This window comes from Dreissena polymorpha, chromosome 6 (assembly GCF_020536995.1).
Source record: "Dreissena polymorpha isolate Duluth1 chromosome 6, UMN_Dpol_1.0, whole genome shotgun sequence".
Taxonomy (NCBI): Eukaryota; Metazoa; Mollusca; class Bivalvia; order Myida; family Dreissenidae; genus Dreissena; species Dreissena polymorpha.
In genome coordinates, this window is record NC_068360.1 from 12,708,660 (window position 1) to 12,728,863 (window position 20,204).

Here is a 20,204-nt window from a genome sequence, read left to right on the forward strand (position 1 = left end):
CCGAGGCCCGCACGGGTATTTGGTTCCAGCGATGAAATAAACAAAAGGTCCAACTGGCGACAACTAATCGGGAGATCGGTATTTTACCACGCACGTTTTCCACCGTGAACACAGACTGGTAGTCAGTAGCACCTCAACACAATCCATAAAAAAAAAGGTTTAAACCTACCGTCAGTTGAACTGGTCGCTGATGCGGAACCATTACAGTTTATGACTGGTGTAAATGAAAGAGCTTTAGTTCCCTTGAACGCGACATTTTTATACATTACTTTCGTTAAAAAAACAACGTTAGTTTTAGCAGTTTAATAACACACGGTGTACTACTGAGTGGACGGCTCGGCTTAAATGGTATTTAATGCGTTCACTTAACGTTGTATTGAGTTAATCCAATCTCACATCAAAACATTTGGATTAACCACAAAATTATCCAACGTGTATTCTTTTCAATACTTACGAATGCTCAGAATCGGGGTATAACTGTCCCACCATGCAGTTATCTCACCTTTATACTGACGGAGAAACTTCAGGGTCTCGGTATCGAATATATACCGTTAAATCGGTTCACAAAAAAATCGGCAACACTATCTCCGTCATCATGAATTTCATATTGCTTAAAAAAAATCATACTTAGCACAACATACTTTACGGCGGATATTTTTCGACATCGTCATATCATTAATTTAAATATTAAAGGGACCTATTCACGTTTTGGTAAATTTACAAAATTAAAAAAAATGTTTCAGATTCGCAAATTTTCGTTGTAGTTATGATGTTTGTGAGGAAACCAATAATACTAAACATTTACCATGCTCTAAAATATGCATTAAATGCATCTTTTGACGATTTAACAACCTGAAAATTATAACGCGTTTCAACGCGAAACGATTGAATAATTTGGTGAGTTCTGTTGTTGTTATTAACTTTCGTGACACTACGAGGATTGCTTATATAAAGTATAAAATACAACACTCAAAGTATGAGCACGGATGACCGAGTGGTCTAAGCGTTAGACTTTTACTCCAAAGATCAGTGGTTCGAGCCTAGTTGAGAGTTACTTTTTTTTTCGTTCTTTATTTGTATTCTTGTTTTTTTTTTACTTGAGCTTTTTAGATGTTTACATTTATCAATATAAAGCATTTAATGACTATCTTAAATGTCTGCCAAAATCTGTTAAAAGGTCTCTTTAAATGAAAACATTGTCAATACATATTTATATAACTTCTCCGACTAAATTCTATTTTACGACGAGACACACAGACGGATTAAAAGATAGACAAACCTACGGCCACATACATATTTTCAGCTTGCCCGGTCTTTACTTTCCAATACAAATGTACAGAATAATAGCAACAAAAGCACATTAATCCGCCATTAAGAGTGTATGGCCCTGCCCATTATTAGGCACAGATTGTGGGGCGTAGCTGGGGCTCTCCGACTGCGGTGTGGTACACGTCTCTAGCCCGACTGCCCATTACAAACAACGCGGTCTAACGCTCAGGACAATGATTCACGCAACTGGCTTCATAACAAAACTTATGACCGTGCGCTTTCTTATTTGTGCATTGTTTATATTTTGTGTTTTTTGCGTAAAATTATATGGCGTGGTTGAAAATCGCAATGCTATTAGCGGACGTGTTTCATGCGAAACTCATCCGGATAAACTGTCAATCTACGGCAGTGTGCAAGTGGGTTATGCTAAAAACTCGATTGATTCGCCAACAAGGGAAATCCAACATTTAGAAAACAGTGACCAGACATGGCACGTATTACGGTCGGATAACGGGTCTCATATTTTGTTGTTCTCTGCTTATCGCATCTTTGTTGGAAGTAAACTTCGTCTAGTAATTGTTGGTATAGAGAAGTGTCCGACTGCGGATCACAGCCGGCAGTGTGAGTTTAGGGGCGAGATACGGGTCGCTAAGGGGCCACACGAGCGTGCCCTCACCGCAGTCATCTTGCATAGACGGCTTCTCCCGGAACATCACATGAAGGACTACAAGCCGGTTGTCTATGGTGCAGAAATTGCAGCATCGTTTCACACGCAGGACATCACGGTCAGATTCGTCAACGGGCCTGACGTGTCTCACTCTGTGACTCTTCGTATTGAAGGAGTCCCCAAAGACAATGTTTACACATTTGTTATGTGCCTTGGGCCCTTGCGATCCACAAATGATCAATACCCCGGTAGAATCGTAGAATGGGTGGAGTTTAATAGACTTATGGGCGTTGACCACATATTCGTTTACCTAACCAATGCATCCTCCGAATTACGAGAAGTTCTAAGATATTACAAAAACAAAGGTTTAGTGACGGTTCTGAACTGGACGTTGCCTGTCGAATCAGACATTCATAACTTTGGACAAATGGCTTCGCTGCATGACTGTCTTTACAGAAACATGGGGGCCTCAGAGTTCTTGGTGAACGTCGATCTGGACGAGTTCATAGTTCCACGTGGCGGCTACAGAAACTGGCGGGACTGGATTGAAAACGTGCTGCCTGCAGCCGAGTACCAGATCGGAAGTAGCGTCTTTAGCAGTCGGTCCGACAAAGACACCACTGGCTACTCCAGTAACATCTCTCGAGTATATATCACCGTGTCACTGATACACACATACCGACGCCTGCATGTGTATACAAACTGTGAGAGGACGAAGTACATAGTTCGCCCGGAGTGTGCACATATCCTGGGTATACACTGCGTGCATGAGTTCGCCCAGTGCAGCGCTGGTCGGTCAGTAGTGTCCGCGGACCCAGGCAAGATTCTAGTTCACCACTACCGGGGCTACAGCACGGACACGGCTAGAGGCGTCAGAGTGCAGGACAAAACCATGCTCAGGTTCGCCAACAAGCTAGTAAAGTGCATTGAAAATGCATGGGAGAAAATACAAACAAACCCTAGACAGCATTTCACTTTACCTATTAACGAATTATGGACGAATTATGAACGAATTATGAACGAATTATGAACGATTTTTTTCTAACGTTATTATGTGACATTATGGAGTTAATATCCGTGAGTGTAAACCAATTAGACCAAACTTTTCATTAATTAATTTATTAGTCATGCTCACAAACAATGTACTGAACGAGCGTGGGCGTCCTTTAAAAATATATTAATCACATTCAAGGGCTTCGTGTTTGCAAACATCTTTGAACGCGAATTAAATGCAACAGTTTTGATACCATCAAGAAAATTGTTCTACCGAGCATATATATAAATAACTGGTATGTATGTGCATGTGTGCGTGTGTGCGTGCGCGAGGGCTTGCTTTTCTGTGCATGCGTATGTATGTATTTATGTATGTAGAAGCGCGCAGCGCCCAAAACTAGTTTGCTCGTTCGAAAAAAACAACATAAAAATAATTATTCAAAAACAAAATTGATATTAATTTCGAACAACAGAATAAATGTAAATGCCTAAAGGGATAATAGGAAATATTTCTGTCTTTAATTCAGACACTGGCCTGTTGCCTGAATTTTCGATCGTCCGTTGCTGAGTCTAATTATATGTCGAACATTTTGATATTCTTTATGCCTGATTTCCGTATATGAACCCTTTCGAATTCCATCATTCTTCAATAAAAAGATTAAGTAATGACGTCATCAATATTTGTAGCGAAAATATTGCAAAACTTTAGTTCTTCGGTCTATGTATATTCTTTAAAATATCGCAACCATCAAGTGATGACATATTTAAAGAAATTTCGTTATAGGCGTTACAAAAATGCTCCAGTTTACAATGATAAAATTTTGGTAATTTTCGGTGGGTAAGGATATAAATAAATCTGAACGCTTCGGACAGTGGGCTACTCCCCAGACGATCGCCGTTATGGCGGAATTGTCCGAGGATTCCCGATTGGATATAAATGTATGCTTTTTCGAATAAACTTGTTGTTTGAATAACCCGGGTGAATAACCTTGCGATACAGACGTTTTAAACAATTTGTTTCCTAAACGATTGTTCTTTTCTTTGATATCGCATGGACCAATGAAACACAGCTTGTGTTCGTGAGTCCTTCCCATATGTACGTTAATAAAAATCCATTGACACTGATAGGGACATAATGGCTGAACGCGAAGTTCAAGTACAATCTACCGCACAATGAACAATCAGGACGTGTTCCGTACAAACTGCGTCACGGCTTTCATTTTCTGCAGTCATTTACGGAACATAATAGAATGTAACAGATGGCTTTGAAACATCGTGACTGACCTATGACACAACGTTTTATTTAAAATCAGTTTGACTCAGAAACGAATACGAAGTCATAAATATTTGGTGTAATATTTTTACATGACACACAATCTTATTGTCCGAATAATTGTACAATGTTATCGTTTGATTCTTGGACATAGTTGATTCAATTTAAGCATTTCAAGTTTCGGTGCCAATAGTATTCAATACAATATTCGTCATGGGTTTGCAGTACGATAAAACAAACGTTTCTAATTTTCAATTTCAACTTAAGCTTATGAGCTTAAATCTGCCGTTCTGTCATGTCCGATGGTGTTTGTAATTTGATCATCCTTAATGTGACTCGATTAGGAAACCAAGTGGTATTACCTACTTATAATATAATACAAACCTTTACAACATAATGTCAAACTATGTTTTTTCGCTGAGCGACGACGATTGCTTGTATGTCATGGTAAAAGTGTCATATTTTAATATTGGGATGCACATACTAAGGTAAATTTGAAAAAGTATGGATATCAACGCCGTTTTACTTATATGTCTTTAAGTGCAGTTGTTGTTGCAATATTGGTTGCTTAGTTGTGCGAATAGTAGTTGTTGAGTGTTTGTCTGTCCATACTCCGAACGTTTGTCTGTCCTTCGTTCGTCTCCCAATGACAGTTACGTCTCAAGAAAGGCTTCATGGGCTATAATCTCACCATGTATCAAAACTTGGTGCTTTTTTGAAATCTGGACTGCATAGAACATAGCTGCACAAATCATGCAATTCTCATGTATTTATCCAATGTAAAAATTTATCGTGATTATTGTGATCTTTTGTAATCACATTTTGTTCTTTGTTTGTCGCCCGTCACCAACATATGCAGTGTGAGAATTCTAGAGACTACAATATTGAACAATTTTCATGAAACTTCAGGAAAAAAGATCATGAAAATGTTTTAAAGAAATTTCCCCAAATGTAGCTTGATCGAGTACGAAACTTGATCACGTGGGATAAAACAAGGCCACCGTGTTAAATTAATCAAAAAAGCTTGTAGACTCTATAAAGGACACCATTTTTGCCTCATCACTTTAAACTTGCTCAAAAACATTTGCCTTATGATTTCTCGGCCAAATTAAAAAAAATCGGTCCGTTGAAAAACATGTTTCAAAGAGGCGGGCAGTTTTCCATATATGATTATTTATATAAAAATAACTTGTCTGTAGATGGAAAATCTATTGCTCTTGTTAGAGTATTCGAGTTTGTATCATTGCCATTTTGTTTCTTGTGTATCTTCCTTTTAAGGTTAAGCGAGTTTTCAAACCAGTTACCTATTAAAGTGCCACATGAATTCAAAGCGAGAGAGTTTACACGAAAAATGCTGTTACCAATACCAGTTGCAATTCCCAGTAACCGCAAGTGTTTAAAACTGGGAGTTGGCCTATTGCAACTACTTGGTACTCTAACGGTTAATATATGAGTCGCGTTTTGAGAAAACTGGGCGTAATTCATGTGCGTAAAGTGTCGTCCCAGATTAGCCTGTGCAATCCGCACAGGCTAATCAGGGACGACACTTTCCGCCTTAACTGGATTTTTGTGTAGAAGAGACTTCCTTTAAACGAAAAATACCATGAAAGCGGAAAGTGTCGTCCCTGATTAGCCTGTGTGGACTGCACATGCTAATCTGTGACGACACTTTACGCACATGCATTATGCCCAGTTTTCTCAGAACGCAACACAATTATTTTGAAACGTGTCCCGTGATCGAGAGTTGCTGTTCAGCGCGGCGTCTTGGACTGTATCATATGTGCACTGGACCTTAAAATAAATAAAATATTATGGTCAGCTGTTGATCTTTTCCCTTTAAAATCTTATTAACTTCAACTATCGAATATTAAGCGCTCAAATGAGTATTTTGAACAACTCGATTTTGCAATGAACCGCTTAAACGACGGATAAGAATAGCTTAACTGCCGACAATTTGTAAACACGCTCTCGCTGAACAGACGCATATCGTGAAGCAACATGAACTCCTTTTCTCAGTAACTTGTTGCCTACAGTACGTCTTAAACAATTACCGTACAACAATAGTTGTACTTAAAGGGACCTTTTCACAGATTTTGGCATATATTGAAGTTTGTCATTAAATTCTTTACATTGATAAATCTAAATATTGGATCTAAAATGCTCCAGTTAAAAAAAAAACAAGAATAAAATTAAAAAAAGAAAAAAAGTAACACTCAAATGGGCTCGAACCACTGACCCCTGGAGTAAAAGTCTATCGTTTAGACCTATCGGCCATCCGTGCGCATACAAAAAATAGTTGTATTGTATACTTTTAATATAAGCAATCCTCGTAGTATCACAAAATATAACGACAACAACAGAACTCTCCAAAGTATTCAATCGTTTCGCGTTGCAACGCTTTATACTTTTCAGGTTTTTAAATCGTCGAAACATGCATTTAATGGATATTTTATCACATGCTATACCCTGTTTCCCATGTAATACAACCATTACATATTTTTTATAGTACACATGTGTAATACAACATTTTTACGCTTCATTGGCTTAGTTTTCGTTTATTGACCAATTGCATTTTGTTTTTTTGGCTGAAATGACGTTGCAGCGTCAAATAACGTCACGAAATGTCAATCACATTCGGGATTTATCATTATGTTTGTGTAAATATTTATTTAATTTGCTCATTTAAAAGCATGTGATAAAAAAGATCTGACACTCGTTGTCATATCATACCATATGTTATTAAACTCGTCCAGGAAATTCGTTAGTAAGCTCGCCAAAGGCTTGCTAACTAACAAAGTTCCTGAACTCGTTTAATAAAATATGGTATGATATGACAACTCGTGCCAGATCCTATATTTTGAGCATGGTAAATGTTCAGTCAGGGGTTCCCACCTTTTTGTATGAACAAAATTCCCTGATTTTACCCTGATAGAAAAAACATTCCAGGATCATTATTTCGACCTATTTCTTGTTTTAGACACCCTCAATAAATAGCAGTTGCAGACAATAACATGTACTATATTTATGTAATTTTATAGCAATGGCCTCCATTTCCCCTCACAGCCATACTTTCCTCGCCTTTTCATTTATTTTCATTTAATGTTTGTTTTTGCAACAATTATTGGAAAGTAATTCAACATTTTTAAACAGTAATAGGAACAACAGTACTAAGAGGAATTCAATGTAATTCAAACTGAGACAGTTCCTAGACCCTTTGCAGAGAAGCAGATAGCTTACTAACAACACATTTTCACCATAGCCATGCAGAGGAATCGAATGGCTGTTTTAATTGTATGGACTTTTCGACACAAGTCGGGAAAGCCTGATCAAACATAATTTCCTGATTTGTTTCCCGATTTCAGGAACTTTTCCCGAATTCCCTGACTTTTTCCTGACTGCAAAAAGTGAAAGTCGTTTTCCAGGTTTCCCTGATTTCCAGGTTGGCTGAGAACCATGCAGTATTACTGTTCCCTCCAAATCCAAAATATCATAACCACAACGAAAATTTGCGAATCTGAAACAACTTTTATTAATTTTGTCAATTTACCAAAACGTGGAAAGGCCCCTTTAAACAAACTGCATTGTGTGCAATTTAAGCATTGACTACTATGATAGTACTTGCAATTGCTCCTTGTGGCAGGACCACAGCATTGGCTACTTTAATAGTAGAAAACAAGCTGTCTAGTGTCCGACTTAAGAATTGTATACTATATAAGTACTTGTACACTAAAGCATTGCTTACAATAATAGTTAAAAACGTTTACGTATTTTGTTTACATTAATAAAGAAGATATGTTCCCATGGTCACTGTTTTGGTTGGTTTTACATCTGTTAACGATTCATTGATGTAAATGAAGAAGTATATTCAGGACTTTACTTAATACAATCACCATCAACGTATATGGTCAGTAGGTCAGAAAGTTGGCATAAATGGTGTAGCATGCATTCTGTCACACCACTGCATTGTCAGGAAAGAGCACTTCCGGATGACGTTATAAATGACTAATCTTAAAAGCCCTATTACATTGGTTGGCAGTTATGGACAATGTCATTCAAAAATAGTAGATATATTCCGCAAATTACTTTCCGCGTAAAATGTATAACCATTATATAAGCGGACTACTCACAATCGAAGATTCATAACTAAGACAGGATCAGTGACACAGTAATAATAACCTAATTTAGCAAAAAATCGAAAATCATTCTAAATGTTCGTCACTAACGTAGCAATAACAAACACTTTATCAAATAAATAAACATCTGTCTCTTCATAGACTCGGTGCACTAGAGATTTCGTGGAAGACACTTTCGGTATTAGATAACAGTTTTCTGTGTTTAAGTATATATGTGTTTATTTACGTTATTAAACTTTCCATTAACGATGGTGTCGGGTTACGATAACTGGTTTAACGTGATCAATTCAGCTTAAACGGTAGCAGAACATTTGCGTGTGTTTAACGTTTACCCATTTAATAACAAATAACCCTAATTGCAAAATGAACTCGCTATTAACATTTTGATTACATTCGAAGAACAGCTGATCTGTATCGGCAATAGGTATCGGTGACTCATACATCAATGCCCGTCGAACTGTCTGTTTATATGTATGACATAATCAAAATAACGCACTGCAGAAATATTGCAATGGAGTTTGTTTCCGACGAAGAGAGCATGACCACGAAACATCAAGTGCGCGGTGAACGCTTCTTTGCGACTATGCAGGAGCTGTCGGCCCCTCGACCCCGGCGCGCCCTAGACCTCGCCGCCACAGTGGCATGTGTCGCCTGCGTTCTCACCCTGGTCGCGTGCGGCCTCACTGTGCACATGTACGTACAGATCCAGACACGGAACTTCCGGGACGAGCTGACGACCATCGTCAGGGAAGAGGTGAGGGCAGGGAGGCCTACGGCGGACCCCCAGGGGCTATACACGGACAACCAGGAAGGGAATTACGACGGCCAAGTGATAGAGGTAAGCTGTACACCAGTTCACACATAAACATATCGGTCACAATCCAGTGCATGCATTATTAGAACTTTATAGGACGACTGCTTATATGCATTATATCGTTCACGTTTTTATCTTTACCAAAATGCAAGATAACTTAGATTATTACACGTATCCAATCACGACCGGATAGTATTAATGGACATGTGCCAGATACGTGTACTTGTGTTAATCTACGTATTAACCTGACTCGCGTCTGAAAGTATTCAGTATATAAGCAGGAACTTTCGAATTATTGTTTTCAAATTGTTAGTTTAATCTAGATTTTTTACATATGATCTTATTTTATTATTTATTTTTCATTTTTGCCTCAACCATCATTTATGCATGTCAAAAAAACTTGTAGGAAACGTATATCTTTTTATTTGAAAGGACATACAATAAGTTATAACAATTGTACATTATATACATTGAAACACGATTTTGACCGGAATTATTATGACCCAACGTAATTTGATTAAAGGTGTTTTAGGTTTTGCTACTGAAAGAGGAAGCATTTATTGATAACGGCATTCCCCTATTCCCTAATTGACTAATATTACATATATTTCCTGATATTAAAACGTGGAACAGTGGGTCAAAAAGGAGATCGATGTTCTAACATCGTCAGTTCCTGAACATGTTACTTTGAATCATTTAGCACGGGGAAACGAAGTAAACATTTAAGAACTGACTATGTCGATCTTGGACTATATTTTCATCCACTCCATTAATGGCAGAAATAAACGCATTGCATTTTCTCGATAAACCAAGACATTATTTGTTTTCGTTTGTTCAGTTGTCAAGTGCCATCAAACAACAGTTTCCTTTTTTCTTATCGTTGTTCCCTGTACGGCTTTTGAATTAACGGCTTTAAACTGTTCTAGTCCTACGCGGCATAGTTAACGGCTATGAAACGCTTCGAGTCCGACGCGGCATAGTTAACGGCTATGAAACGGTTCGAGTCCGACACTGCATATTTAACGGCTATGAAACGGTTCGAGTCCGACACGGAATAGTTAACGGCTATGAAACGGTTCGAGTCCAACACGGCATTACAAATCGAACAAATAAAATGCTGGTATACGAAAATTAACGATAGCACGTCTTAATTATGGATACTGGCTTGCGAATGCAATGCAACAGCGTTTTAACCAATTGCACATTGACTTGAAAATGTTTGGTGAAATGTATCGTGTGAGACACATTTATAAACAGATTTAAATAAAAATAAAAATCACACGTATCAGGGAGATCGCGAACCTTGATTGATAGAAGAACCACAGCATGCTGTCTCAAACTGTGGTTGAAACAAACACTTTATATATAACGTTCCAGCTAACAAGGGAAGAAAGCGTACCAAAACGGAAGAGAACAGCTTCTGACGACCAGACCAGCTCGAGTCCAACTCGCCAGAAAAAGCGACAAAGGAACGGTAACAAAGAACGCGACAATAAAAGAAATCCCAAGAACAAGGAAGACAAATGTAAGTCGTTGACACCTGCTCGAGCTCACTCATGATATGAAATATATATTGGACCTCAGAGCAATAGAATAGTATAAGAATTGGAGATTTTGAATGCATAATGAACCAACAAAAAAACAACCATAACAACAAGAAAACTGTAATAATTCAAGGTTGTATTATATCCAAAACGACTTGCACTTACACACGTTTAGTAACTAAATAATTGACTTGGGATAATTAAATCATGGTCAATATTATATTTTTGTCACAATAAATAATAATCTTTGAGTTTTTTCAACGATTGAGTTTTGGCTCCAGGTTGCCGGGCGATTAAAAAGGAACTCGGGCCAATGATCCAGGGTGCGTTGACTTCACGCCTATCAGGTAGGGTGACATTAGATCCCATCAAAGCGGCTACTCAATACATGGTCATATCATCAAATTCTAACCCATAGTAAACTTTCGATGCATTGCCATATAATTCGATCACTCACCCACAATATATAGCAAGAAGAAGGGCCGTTCAATACATGACCGTATAAATGTAATGTATAATTAAATCCCCTTAAAGTGGAAGTTCAATACATTGGCGTATAAATGTAATGTATAATAAGATCCCCTCAAAGTGGAAGTTCAATACATGGCGTATAAATGTAATGTATAATTATATCTCCTAAAAGTGGAAGTTCAATACATGACCGTATAAATGTAATGTTTTATTAGATACCATTAAAGCATGACCATAACATTAGATAACATCAAAGAGATCGTTTCATTAGATCAACTCAAATTAGCAGTTCAATACATGGCCGCATTAATCGATTCCCTCAAACAAGCCGTTTAATACTTCATAATAATTAGATTCTCTTAGAGTAGCCGTTTAATGCATGACCGTATAACAGGCTCCCCTAGTCGTTCAATACACTGATTCTAGTTCACATCGAAGGGGATTGTCACGTTATTGTCCAGGCAAGTGTTACATGTAAATAATAATAATAGCAGATGAACTGTGCACTCCTCAAAATCAATGAAAATAACGATTTTATATTATATACTTTATCAATTAAAAAGTTATCAGTGTTACTCAAAAGTTGTAATTGCTGAATAACGCGAGATGATGGCGAGTAAATGGTTGCTTTTGTTGGATTTTATATAAAACATTATTGAAATACACTTCAAATAGACATAATATGTTTTGCTTTTTTGTAGATATGATAAACAAAACAGTCGAAAAGGCGCTTTATCAAATACAAGGATCAAATGAAGACAATAAAGACAATAAACACGTAGGTTACACAACTTGTCTGTAAATTAAGAGCAACGTAAAATGTAATTAAGTAATTCGTACGCTAAATGATATCCTTTTTATTTAGAATATAACATTTTACGAACTTTTGCTTTAGTTTATAGGAATTGATCATTACACAACCGCCGTGGATGAAGCTTTTATACAGCAAAAGATGGGCAAATTTGAACCTGGAAATGCTTTTAGTAAGTATAAATACTTGATGACTGAACACCAAACACCAAAGTAGTACAGGCTCAGACAAAACACATTGTTCTGTCTATATATAATTCAACGTAAGTTGTACATTGTGTGTAAAAAAATGTAAAAATAAAGAAACAATGATGAATGTCGGGAGAACATAATGGAAACAAATAGAACGTGTGAAAAAGAAAAGGCATATCTGCATTTCCATTTGAATTATATGTACTATGCATTGTAGCACAAACAGGAAACGAGCGTATGTATACTCTCATAGATAGAATCTCTTAGTAGGAGCATAACTGGCTTTCATCGTTGTGTGTTGCATTATCCATCTGCTTTTTATGCAAACGCATATATTCGTATATTCCCCTCCCCCCTAACACCAATAATCACCTTCGAACATTGTGAGTTACTAATTGCTAGTACTACTAAATTAAATATTGTAGATTTAAAAAAAAAAAAAAAAAAAAAAAAAATATATATATATATATATATATATATATATATATATATATATATATATATATATATATATATATATATATATATATATATATACATATATATAGAGAGAGAGATTGGCGCACGATAAACTGGGTTTGTACCCTCCACCACTCAACTTCCACGTCCAAACGAGTGTGCTTCAACAACTTGTCACAAATGCTTTCACGTGGTGTGGTTGTTGTGCTTTTTTGTTTTTAATCAAATAGAATGATTAAAAAACTAAATATAAATTGAACAGAATTGAAAACACATAGCAAAATAAATTTATTATAACATTTGAATATGAAAATTAAATCAATTAACGGCGTTTAAATACTGTAGTATGTCTATGGATCGAATTAGTTTTTCAAAAATAAAATAATGACCTATTTCATGTATTTGTAACTTAATTTGTACATAGTTAAAAATATGAATTACAATAAATCACAATTATATAATTAATCAAAATATGTAATTGATGTACGTCCGTGATCATGACGTGAGTGTATTGTGAGGTAACCCATTATCGTGCCTTTGTTTGCAGACCGAAGCGTTGAGATTCCCGAATGGAGCGGGACGCTGTACCGGAACCGATCACTGAGAATACAAGGTATTCCTCAATCGCCGGCATGTTTAACCTTGATCCCATTACCGGCTTGTGCAAGCGATCAATGTTTGGTCGGACATATCAGTCATTGCTGTCATACAGCACACTATCAATTAAAAGCATATGTGTAAAAATTAAATGTTTAGTATCTCTGATTTATGTAAGTAACACATAAAACGTTCTGCTCATTATTAGAAAGAACGCACATGCTTTTTATGTTGGAGAAAACCTTGCACGAAGCATATTTCCTGCTCGACCTTTTTCGATGGATTGTGCAACTTAACGTTTGAGCTTAAGTACCTGCATACTTATATTCACTGGGATGCCCTATACCAGAGGGTCTCATTAACATATAAATGCAACCAAGTTGCCATTGAAGTATAACTTCTCATTACTCTCCAATAGTTAAATCACAACCGAATTTATTCCTATAATGGAACTTGGTATACCTTAGAATGTATTCCTATAATGGACCATGGTACACCTAAGAATGTATCCCTATAATGGACCGTGGTACACCATAGAATGTATTCCTATAATGGACCATAGTGCACCTTAGAATGTATTTCTATAATAGACCATGGTACCCATTAGAATGTATCCCTATAACGGACCGTGGTATACCTTAGAATGTATTTCTATAATGGACCAAGGTACATCTTAGAATGTATCCCTATAATGGACCATGATACAACTTAGAATGTATTCCTATAATGGACCATGGTACACCTTAGAATGTATCCCTATAATGGACCGTGGTATACCTTAGAATGTATCCCTATAATGGACCGTGGTACACCATAGAATGTACTCCTATAATGTACCCTTGTTCATCTTAGAATGTATTCCTATAATGGACAATGGTACACCTTAGAATGTATCCCTATAATGGACCGTGGTACACCTTAGAATGTATTCCTATAATGGACCCCGTACACCTTAGAATGTATCCCTATAATGGACCGTGGTATACCTTACAATGTATTCCTATAATAGACCATGATACAACTTAGAATTTATTCCTATAATAGACCGTGGTACATCTTAGAATGTATTTATATAATATACCATTGTACACCTTAGAATGTATTCCTATAATAGACCGTGGTACACCTTAGAATGTATTCCTATAATAGACCATGATAAACCTTAGAATGTATTCCTATAATAGACCATGGTACACCTTAGGATGTATTCCTATAATGCACCGCGGTACATCTTAGCCTGTAATAACCTTGAATTATAAGCATCGTTCTATTTCAGAAGCTCCCATGACATTGAAGATGTTCGCTCCTACAAGCGCGGACAGCCAGCGCCGCCTATTCGACCTCGATAATAACACCGGCCAGTTCAGGGCGAGATACTCCGGTCTATACCACATATATGCACATGTAAGTAAACCATTGTCCATTTACGAAAGCACCGATGTATATTTTGATAAGACACAGTACAAATGACATTTATATTTTGAACTCTTTTACTTTCTTCTGTCAGTCTGTTATACTATAAAATTTATTCAAAGGTACCTGGGTTGGTATTGTAAACATAAGAATATACACCGACAATAGATCTGATTGCATGCATAGTGTATTGCATCCATCATTTACTTGCCATATGCACTGCTTTATATTGTTTTATATATATCAACTGATTGGTAAACACATTAACAATCATGATTGACCCACGATTTACCCACATGACAATAATACATCCTTTCAATATAGTCCTTATTAATGATACACATGAAAACATCATATAAATTTATATGTATACATACACGGTGGTGATCCTCTGTATACATACACGGTGGTGATCCAAACGGATGAGACGCTGCTTACACTGCACGCTTCTCCTGAACTCCTTAAACTTTCATGTTACAGGTGCCGTTCAATGTGGATGAAAGTATGAGGAGTGACGGGGAGGCGGGCAATGGGGCCATACTGCTCGTGCACACGCGCAATACGCGCCGGCATAACACTCTGAGGTGTCAGGAGGTTACCCGGGCAGACACTGCCATGACCATCAACAATGGTCCGTTTGAGGCCTGTAATATAAATGGTGTGCTTCATTTGAAGCAAGGTGATGGCGTACGATTAGAAAGCGTCAGCAAGCATGTTTTGGTTGATCTGACTAAAGAGATAACATATATCGGTGCATTGGCATATCAGCTGAACACGCTCTGAACTCCACATGTGGAGCAGGCAAACACATATACATATCAGATGTGGTTAGCGCTGAAAGGCACTTTCATTGCATACGGAACATCTAACCTATAGTGACAACTTCTTAAACTCGTAATTGTTAATATCAAGTTACTAGTTATATAAGTACGTGTTCAGACGAATGTTCTATTAGATGCGAGGCTATTCTTGGGGATATTCACTGCAATCCACATGTTAGTCATATATTTCTAGGTGTATTGCGTATGATATGTCTTCTCCACAACCTAAATTGGATCTATGTGCAACGTGATAAACGTTTATCAAACACTTATACGTGCTGTATGTTTGTTATTGTTATCTGCTTATTTATTTTATAGATTGTTAATCAATCGCAATATGTATCATATAATTGTATCATATGTATCATATATCATATCAATGTATCATATAATTGGTGAGTATTGTGAACTTTAACGCAGCAATCTTAAAGTTATCTAATTGTTTACAAAAATCAAAGCTATCAGCCCGAGCTGCAAAGACTCACTTCTTACTTTCTTATGCAATATCCAGAGGAACCGTAAACATATCAATTCCATATTTCCGATCCAATCGAATATTGTGTTATATGTTTAAGGCATATTTATCACCAGTCCACGTGTCCCAAAAATACACATACAGACAGATAAAAGACTAAATGCAAAAACTCCATCCAGGAGAATATTAAAGCTGACGATTATTCGAAACTTCACTTTCTTGGAGTTGAACAACATTTCTTTAATGATTTATTTAATTTTGAACGTAAATGTTTACATTCTTGTGTTGTGTATGACGTAATAAGGCTTAGAATTGTACGGTTTGTCATACCCGAGATCTCTGAGACGTTTTTCTATTGCGCACATTGGGTATGCTCAACAGGTTGTTTGATTTTAGCTATCCATATTACTTGTATTTAAGGTTTGTTCATTTCGTCATCAATGTTGGTATTTTTATTGCAATAAATGCACTGTTGTCCATGCGTTGTTTTGTTTTATTATGTTCTGAAAACCAGTTGGTGTCATGTTATCAAATCAATGTTCGGTAAAGACCACAATCACGATGAATCATACTTCAACGAACTCTGAAATCTTAGCAAAACTGATTTGATAATATTGTGCTAATATTGCTGCTTAAAATGGGTTTCAGATTAGGAATATCGATTTAAGATTTTCACTGCGTTCTTCTTGAGCAGCAATAATATCTGAATAATCAAAATTACAGAGGCCCAGTTTACTGGATATTGCAGATATTCTTGCACCACATGATAGACGCAGTTTACTTGGTTATGGAGGCAAGAATATCCATAATATAAAATATATTTGGATCTCTCTAGGGTAGAAAGAATAGAAAAAATATTCCGATAAACCGGATCTACCCAAAGCAGCAAGAATATAATTAATATCCAGAAATCTTGGATCTCTATGGCAGCAAACATACTAATAATCCTGAATACATTGGATCTATGTTCGAAAGATAGAATATATGCAACACAAATACTTATAACAGCCTGTAAATTGAAAGACAATCTGAAATAATCAAGTAAACTTGGTGTGTCTCGTTTGAAAATAAAAAATAAATAAAAATATATATAATGGTCTATAAAGAGTAGCACTTACATCTGAATATAGAGTAATTTTTTTTTCTCTGCGGCAAAAAGAATATCTTAAATATCCAGCAAATTGGGTATATCTTGGTGAGCAAAATATCTAAAATATTCATATTGACTAATTTGTGCAGCAAAACAATCTGAAATATCAAGTAAATAGATTTTCTCCAGAAAACAAGATGTGTTTGTGAAACACTATGTCGTCATATATTTGACATTTGACCTTGAAGGATGACCTTGACCTTTCACCACTCAAAATGTGCAGCTCCATGAGATACACATGCACGCCAAATATCAAGTTGCTATCTTCAATATTGCAAAAGTGTTCATAAAATAAGCGATATTGACCCATATATTTTACCTTTAACCTTGAAGGATGACCCTGACCTTGACTTTTTACCACTCAAAATGTGCAGCGCCATGAGATACACATGCAAGCCAAATATGAAGTTGCTATAATCAATATTGCAAAAGTTATGGCAATTGCTAAAGTTGGCGCAAACAAACAAAGCAACAAACCAACAGACAGGGCAAAAACAATATGTCCCCCACTATAGTGGTGGGATACATAAACATTTAATATCTCGGATATACAGAAAATAATACATGCCCATGTCATACGTCTTTTTTGTTAAATAAACCAGTACAATATTGAGAAAATTTGAATAATTATTGCTGTGCATACTGTATTGACAGGCCCAGTTTCGAACAGGGCGGAACAAAGGCATTGTGCTCCTGCACAGAAGCCCCAGCGGCTTCGAGTTACTGGGAACTCTTACCTGTCCACCGCACGACCAAGGTAAATATTCTTATAACAATTTAAAATATATGCGACTATGTATTATACATTACGTTAGAATGAAGGAACGGAAAACGGCAAATAACTCTCTATTCTTCTAACTGTTCAATGCATTTCTATTTTTGATTCACTCGCTATGCATGCCTTAGTATTTAGAGCTTTTATTAGGCTAACCTTAAGGCCCCTTAAAATTTTGGGTAATTTCTTTCCTTTTGCATGAAAAAATGCTCATGAAAAAATAAAGCCATTGTCGATTTCATTTGTATTACCATGACGAAAAAGGAACCTTTTGTAGTTTATTTCTTTGTGTATACATGTATAACCATTGTGAAGCTATCAGAGAAATATCCAATTAGTATTTGTAGCGTGTTACATTTTCGAAATAAGTGTTAAAATGTTTTTTCAAAAATGTGTCAAAAGTGCATGTATTACTTTGAGACACGTGGTGTGTTTAAAAGACTTTGCCGATAATCCTAGTTTGCAACCATTTGATATATGATTTTTTTGTTATATTGTAAAAAACTTGTCTATTGAATTAACAATGTTAAATGTATGGTATATTTCCAAATTATTCTTTCCTTTTGTTTGTCGTGTTAGGATGTAATAGTTAAGTTTTAGCATATTATGTAATAATTTATTGATTGAATTCAGAGTTTAAGGTTTTATATGAGTCGAGAAAAGTTCGTTCTACTGTGTTAATTATACATTAATGCAATATGTGTAGAAAGGAGCTTTTTATACCATCAAATAGTAAGAAGTTGACTGGCTTATTTATTTTGATTTGTGACTCTTGCAATGAAAAACATGATTTACATTGCCTTTTATAATATCTTTTACATATTTAATGCAATTATCATAGCAATATTTAACAAATGCTTTTGATTGATAAAGAATTGCTTAAATCATAGGAAATCTGACAGATCATCCACAGAATTGAAACTAATACTTTGACAAATTCAAATTATATTGTTTAACCATCGATCAAAAAAGGATTGGTTATTTCTTTTCTGGCAGAAATAGCGTACAAACTGCCTGCATTACACAGTTAATATCTATCTATTAACTCCGTAGACAAGGATGTAAAACGGAAACTTGTTAATATAAAAACAAAATCATGATGCATCTTCACATTATCTGAATGTCATGGTCTTTATAATACGAGCGTTCATGAATAGCGATTATTATATCCCATTATCGTAAGGACGCATCAAACTTGTATATACAATTTAACTGATTCATTGGTCGGCAAAGTAGCGATCAGAAAATGGCATACCGCAAATACACATAGTCATTACTTTGTCATTAATACAGTAGCTATACAACACAGTCCCAGCTATTTGCAAGTAGTTCAACCAATACCCGTGTATGCTTGATTGACACGTGTACGTTGTTCTTGATAATGCTATGTCGTAAAATGTAAACATCAACACCGACATATTGATCATTGTATTCCTTCGTCACGCACAGCTCTGCACAGTCAGTTCATCCAGCAGCCTTGTGTGCTGGCCGGTACTATGACACTCAAGGCGGACGACACCGTGGAGGTTCAGCTGCTCGACTCCCAGACGACCCTCGGGGTAAAGAACACGGAACTATACATGGGCGCCGTGCTCATACGGCCTGAAACGGGCTCCGTGAACGGGTTGCACCTGCAGGCTTTCTCTACATGACGTCTGTGTGGCCTTGTATATATGCGAAGCATTGTTGAGTATGTAGTGGAATGAAAAACAATAAAATCTTGGGACCTCATAAATTAGATTAATTAAATTGTGCTCTCAGTATGTCATATAAATCAAAGAGATGTATATTCACGGAAAAGACAAAGTTTTAAGAAAACACTGTTGTGGATAAGCGTATTAAAAAGAATACGGCTACTAAAATTGGCCATACCTAGGCTCGTATGTATGACGTAGTGAATATAACAGTAAATGAATTAACTTTTTGGGTAACTCTTGTTGATGTTACTGCATGTATATACACCGTTTTATTGATCTATTGTTGAAATTATGTTTAAGTTGTGTTGTATTATGTACGTCTATATGTAAATTATATGAACTTCCTTATCTGTTATATTTGTCCCCTTTTATTTCCATCGTTTTCGAAAGTTTGGGAAATTTGCAAAAATGCGTATATTAACCTGATATGATTTGATTCGTTAAATCGGTTAAACGACACGGTTTTGTTTACTTTGGTTTCGGTTTCTGTTTCACTATTTTCTTCAAAGATGCTTGTAACCTCTTTTATGTTATATTAATATACAATGGTATATATTTATTAATATTTACACAAGAGTAGATGTATTTATAGTATCAGTATCACTAAGCTCATCTGCTTCTTTAATGCTTGTATGGCAGACCTTTGCGCAT

General features: G+C 36.2%; 1 protein-coding gene and 1 long non-coding RNA gene across 2 annotated transcripts; both read left to right on the forward strand.

Moving 5' to 3' along the window:
- Positions 1–11,026: 11,026 nt before the first annotated feature.
- On the forward strand, positions 11,027–12,120 carry LOC127834942 (uncharacterized). The gene is made up of 3 exons (XR_008028291.1): positions 11,027–11,040; positions 11,866–11,942; positions 12,060–12,120. It is a non-coding gene; the product is annotated as an uncharacterized LOC127834942 (long non-coding RNA).
- Positions 12,121–13,154: 1,034 nt separating this feature from the next.
- Positions 13,155–19,813, forward strand: LOC127834787 (uncharacterized). The gene is made up of 4 exons (XM_052360823.1): positions 13,155–13,238; positions 14,499–14,626; positions 17,736–17,838; positions 19,306–19,813. Exons 2-4 carry the CDS (start codon positions 14,507–14,509, stop codon positions 19,506–19,508), a joined length of 426 nt encoding a protein of 141 aa, XP_052216783.1. The 5' UTR covers positions 13,155–13,238; positions 14,499–14,506; the 3' UTR covers positions 19,509–19,813.
- Positions 19,814–20,204: the final 391 nt, after the last annotated feature.